This window comes from Limulus polyphemus, unplaced genomic scaffold (genome assembly GCF_000517525.1).
Source record: "Limulus polyphemus unplaced genomic scaffold, Limulus_polyphemus-2.1.2 Scaffold62, whole genome shotgun sequence".
Classification (NCBI taxonomy): domain Eukaryota; kingdom Metazoa; phylum Arthropoda; class Merostomata; order Xiphosura; family Limulidae; genus Limulus; species Limulus polyphemus.
This window is the reverse complement of record NW_013665672.1, coordinates 1,154,932-1,160,191: the sequence shown is the minus strand read 5'-3', so window position 1 is coordinate 1,160,191 and position 5,260 is coordinate 1,154,932. Positions and strand designations below refer to the sequence as shown.

General features: G+C 33.3%; 1 protein-coding gene across 2 annotated transcripts in view; it reads left to right on the top strand.

Annotated features, from left to right (window-relative positions):
- Positions 1-962: 962 nt before the first annotated feature.
- LOC106464684 (lachesin-like) overlaps positions 963-5,260 on the top strand; it is a 127,052-nt gene continuing 122,754 nt past the window's right edge. For both annotated transcript variants that reach the window (XM_022392995.1, XM_022392990.1), the window contains exon 1: positions 963-1,299. In XM_022392995.1, the coding sequence (XP_022248703.1) occupies positions 1,215-1,299 (85 nt within the window). In that variant the 5' untranslated portion in view covers positions 963-1,214. The remainder of the gene's footprint in view (positions 1,300-5,260) is intronic.

The following is a 5,260-nucleotide window of genomic DNA, read 5'->3' as shown; positions in this document are numbered from 1 at the left end:
TTTGCAGTAGAAACCACACTACCCGGCTACTGTCAAATTATACGTTCGCTAGGCAGAGCATGATTATACGTGTCGACATGGACTGTAACGACGTGGTGAGGCTCCAAAACCGTTATAATATAACGTACTCAACTCTCCGTAATCTCTATGTCTGGTTAATTGATTGGGTTGAGTCACGGTGTTTAGAATATGAACTTAAATGTTAATCATAAGAAGGGCAATTCTGTTAAATTCTTAATAAGAATTTTATGAAAGTTTAAAATCTGTTAAATCAATATAAAATTCTGCTGATGTTAGAAACAGGAGGTTTCGTGAATTGATAAACGGTTTCTAACACGTTACTAGATCGTCCATTTTCGTTTTATTGCAGATGAAGGTGATAGCAGATAAATAATGTTACTGTATGTGAGCTGAACTCACGTAGAACTTACGTAGATAATTAAGTAACACTTGTAAGAAAAATGTGTATAGAGAGAATAAACGGATTAGATTTCGTCAGATGTCAAGATCAGCTGACATTCACACTGGGTTTTAAAATTGGCAACTTCTCAAAATATACGAAAGATAAATAGTTTTAGTCGAATTCTAGGAGTTGTAAACTTAGTATAAACCGAAATAACTAATGAACTAACTGTACAAATGCAATGAGAAAACATGAAGCTGGTTTGTGCTTTCCACTTGAGTCTTTCTCGATCTTATTAATCTATCAAAGAAAATGCTGTATGATTACCATAAGAAATAATTTAACATGAGCCATGTTTTGAACAGCAGTTCCAAATTCGATTTATTAAAAAAATCTAACAAGAATGTAATTTTAAGATAATCCGAATTTTTGACGCATCAGTAAAGAGCGTAGCTTTGACGTATCGGTTCTCAAGACACGATAGGGGGCGCAATAAGAACCCACGCGACATGTGGTAGAATATAGCCATGAAGTTTACATTCGCGCTACCAGCCCTGCTGCGTCCTCAACGCCTCTGAAGACTTGGGCTTACTTGTAAGTATATAAAGAGAGGTTTTCATGCAGCTTCCTGACTGTAAAAAGGAGGGCATGCAGAGGAAACACAGACTCGCTGATAGATTCAAAGTGATTGGAACAGTGGAGTGGAAAGTAACTTGCGACCTTCAACACTAGAAAAGAGACTTGGATATCGCCAGCAAGGAAATCGTTATAGTTTTCTGATCTGAGATTAAAATTTTCTTTTGGCGTTGAGATGGGACGACTATTTTCATATTTGAACATTGTTACGTGCTATTTACTTCTGATCTTCGGAACAGTAGTTCAAGAACATATTGGAGGTAGGAAAAATTTGCATGTTTATATCTAATATTATTTTAGAATTGTTTGTTTCTAATTAAGCACAAAGCTACACAATGGACTATCTGTGCTCTGCTCACCACGGGTATCGAAATCCGGTTTCTAGCGTTGCAAGTCCGCAGATATATCGCTTTGCCAATGGGGGGGGGGGACTTATTTTAGAAACTGTTAGTTTAATTCTTTGATTGAATCAAAGGAAAGAGGAGAGTTGTTTTAACCATAGCCCCACCACTCCTAAACAGGATTTATATATACTTTAAACGTAGAAGAGAGGGCTGTTTTAAAAGTAAATTCATATGAACTTTGATAATTAGTCAACAATATTTTGTTATCTTAATTATAAAATTCAAACATTACATATTGGAATGAAAATGATTAATTCATTTAAAAATATTCTTAGAATGTGATTTAACCATCCAAAACTATTCAAGACGTGAAATGCTTGAATAGTACTAGGAATTCGAGGGTCTATGGTTCACGTCCCGTTGCCGCAAAAGAAACATCGCGTTTTGCACTTTTGAGGCCACGATTGCGTTATATTTTAAGAGTGATGGTGAAATATCTTATTCGATGAGAGTAGCCGAAGAGATGGCGGTGAGTGCTCTTGACTAGTTGCCTTTTTTGCTAGTTTATCTAGTCTTTCAGGTCAAAATGAGGGATGTGAAGTTTTGTGTGAATATCCGAAAAAAGCAGACAAACATACATTCTGCGTCTGAATATATTTCACACTGTTCCAGTACTTTTCCTCTTAATTTCTAGATTTAGTCCAGGAATTGTTAGATAGTTAAATACGTTACGTGCTTCACATATATATTATCGATAATAAAGCCTTTTGAAAAACATTCTGCGTTGGACTGAATTTAAATACATTATTACTCACAGTTTTTGCTGAGGTTTTTGATTGTACTAGAAGCTTATATATTTTCTATACTTTGAATTATTAAGAACTAAAACATTTCCTTATCCATGTAGTGCGTTAGGTTTGCTTCTTTTATATAACGCCTGCCTTGCGTTAAATTTTGAGGTGATGATTATTTTATTAACAAAACGAAAGCGAAGTTGTAAAAATTCGCGTAAATTCACAGTTCTTGAATTATGAAAACATAGCGGTTGTAATAGAAGTTTGTAAATTTTGGTTCCTTTACAGTCTCTAATATAATATATATCACTTTTCGCCTGGCATGGTTATGTGGTTAGGACGCTTGACTCGCAATCTGAGGTTCGGATCCCCGTCCACCAAATATGCTCGCACTTTCAGCCGTGGGGGCGATATAATGTGACGCTTAATCCCAATATTCGTTGGTAAAAGAGTAGCACAAGAATAGGCGGTGGGTGGTTATGAGTAGCTGCCTTCCCTCTAGTCTTTCAATGCTAAATTAGGGACACTTAGCGCAGATAGCTCTCGTGTAGCTTGACGGGAAATTCACAACAACAAACATCACTTTTCGAAAACAATCCCTGTCTCAAACATGGCGTGATAGAGTCAACTTTATAAAGAGCCAAATGAGACACTTATTAATATATTTTCTTGTTTCCATTATGAATATCATTATAAAGAAACATACCAGCTAACGCAAAGACGTAAACGAGTGTGATTTGTATTTCCAGTGGGACAGTTATTGCTTTGCGTAAAGAGTACTCGCTGTGTACGGTATAGGCTGTTTCTAATTTTTCGTTTAATTGAAGCCAGTAAATGTGGAGAGCATGACTGTATAGCACATACGTAGTTTTCGTGACCTCTTAATACGTGCTAATAACTCTACGAATATATAATCCTGCACTGTAGCAAACAAAACGCTCGTGCGTGTGTGTTTGGGGTGTGAACTAGAAATAGTAAATTATCAACTACTATTTCACTACTCTGTACCTTTAAGAAGGCGGGCATCCAGAAACGTTAGGCATAGTGGATAAATCGTTGTAACTAATTTTGCTAAGATAATTGAAGTAAGCTAATAGATATTTATCTAACTAGCTTGAAAGGTTGTTAATTTTTCTTACTTGTGTATAGATGCGAACACATACCAATTGATCGTGGAAGATGTGAAAATTGACCGTAGATTCACACGACAACTAACGTATAAACTACTTATAACGTTGGATTGATTCCAATCTCTATTGAGATCCAAAGTTCTCAAACAGTTTGGGCGAATGTTATCATAAATAATCAGTATGTTGATAACGATATATTAGTATGCTGTTTCTCGACATTTGAGGAGAAAGCATAGGAATACAATTCAGGATATTTAACCCGAATGTACATACACATATTCTCCTAGTCGGTAAATATTTTACGACCTAAGGCAAAAACCCCAGGATCAAACTGTTTAAAATGTTTAGATAAATGAGACAAAACAATGACAAAAACAGTAAAGAAATGAACGAGTTGAATAAAATGATTCCTTTTCTTGAATTTGTTTAAACAAATGTGAAATACAAAACCTCTTTAATTTTCAATTGTATATATAACTTAAACGTTATAAATATATATATATTTAGTGCAAATCTTTTAACAACTTTATTATGCTTAAAAAGCAAAATCAGAAAGATTTTTTATTTAAGGATTAAATTGATAAAATTATTTATTTGTTAATTGTAACATAGTAAATTACACTTACTTTTGTATGATATAAAAGTAGAAGATATTAATTGTGAAAAGTAGCAGAAGAATCATAGCATAATATTTTTGTAAAACACAACTTTAGAAGAAAATTCCCAATTTTTGACCAGAAATGGTTGGTTGGTTTTTGGCGTTTTTTGGCGCAAAGCAACTAGGTTATCTGTGCCTAATCAGAAATGGAAAACCTACGATAATCTTTTAACATACACTGGCAGAAAGTGAGCTAAGGGTTAGAATAAAAAAAAGAAACTTAAGGGCACTCTGTGCCATTATTATTACTCTCTGACTATTAATGATGAAAGCTCAGAAAAAGAAGTTCAGACAGCGTAGAACGACCCGCTAACCGGTTGGAATACGCTTTCTACCCGTATTTCAGTACCTAAGAGTTTTGCTTTATTCTTTTGGTTTGTTTATTGAAGTGGATTTAAATATTTTAAAACCGATTAGTATTAGAGTATCAATATCTTATACATTTGAATAGATAAATTGTGAATGTATTATCATGAAGTTTTTGCATCGCTCTTTACGGAATTTGGATTAAAAAGGAATAAGATGTCTGGGATTCATGATGGCCATAGTTTGAGGTCATACTAATGTCAACAATTGTTGTCATAAATATAACAGCTTAAAATTAATACGTCTGGATGTTCTCAATTTAGATCTCAAAATAGTTACAGCTATATGTTATTCACGAGCAAGGCCTAAGTTAAAATAATGCATTCACTTTGGTTACTATGAAAAATATATATATTGAAGGTTAAGTACTTTACGTTTACATTTGTGGATATTTTATTTCTAATTTCTATACATATAACTATAAAAGGGATTAAATAAACTTACTTAACATTCTACTTAAGGAGATAATAAAAAATGCATTAATGAATCTATCTTTAGTAACCTGAAGGCATTTGGTAAATATTTGTAGATATGGTAAATACACGCATGCGTCGTGAAATATGCAGTCGCCAGCAATTAATAAAATGAAATATATATAATATTTTTATGTAACGTTTGAATTATCATGTTCACAAAGTTCTAGGTATGAAATTTGGAAAAGAAAAAAAGATAGAAATATTATATATTTGATAGTTTGTGGCATGATTTCTTAGAAGAAAAGGCCACTGTTATTTAAGAGAAACAAAAATAAAAGTACTAAGTATTTGGTAGTTTGTGGCATGATTTCTTACAATTAAGTGGTTTTGTGAGTGATCCAAATAAATTCTGACTGTCCATTTTTATGATGTGTAGAAACGTTTGCATTGAATAGAAAAATTAATGTGCACACACACACACACACATACATATATAAATAACAAAATAGACAT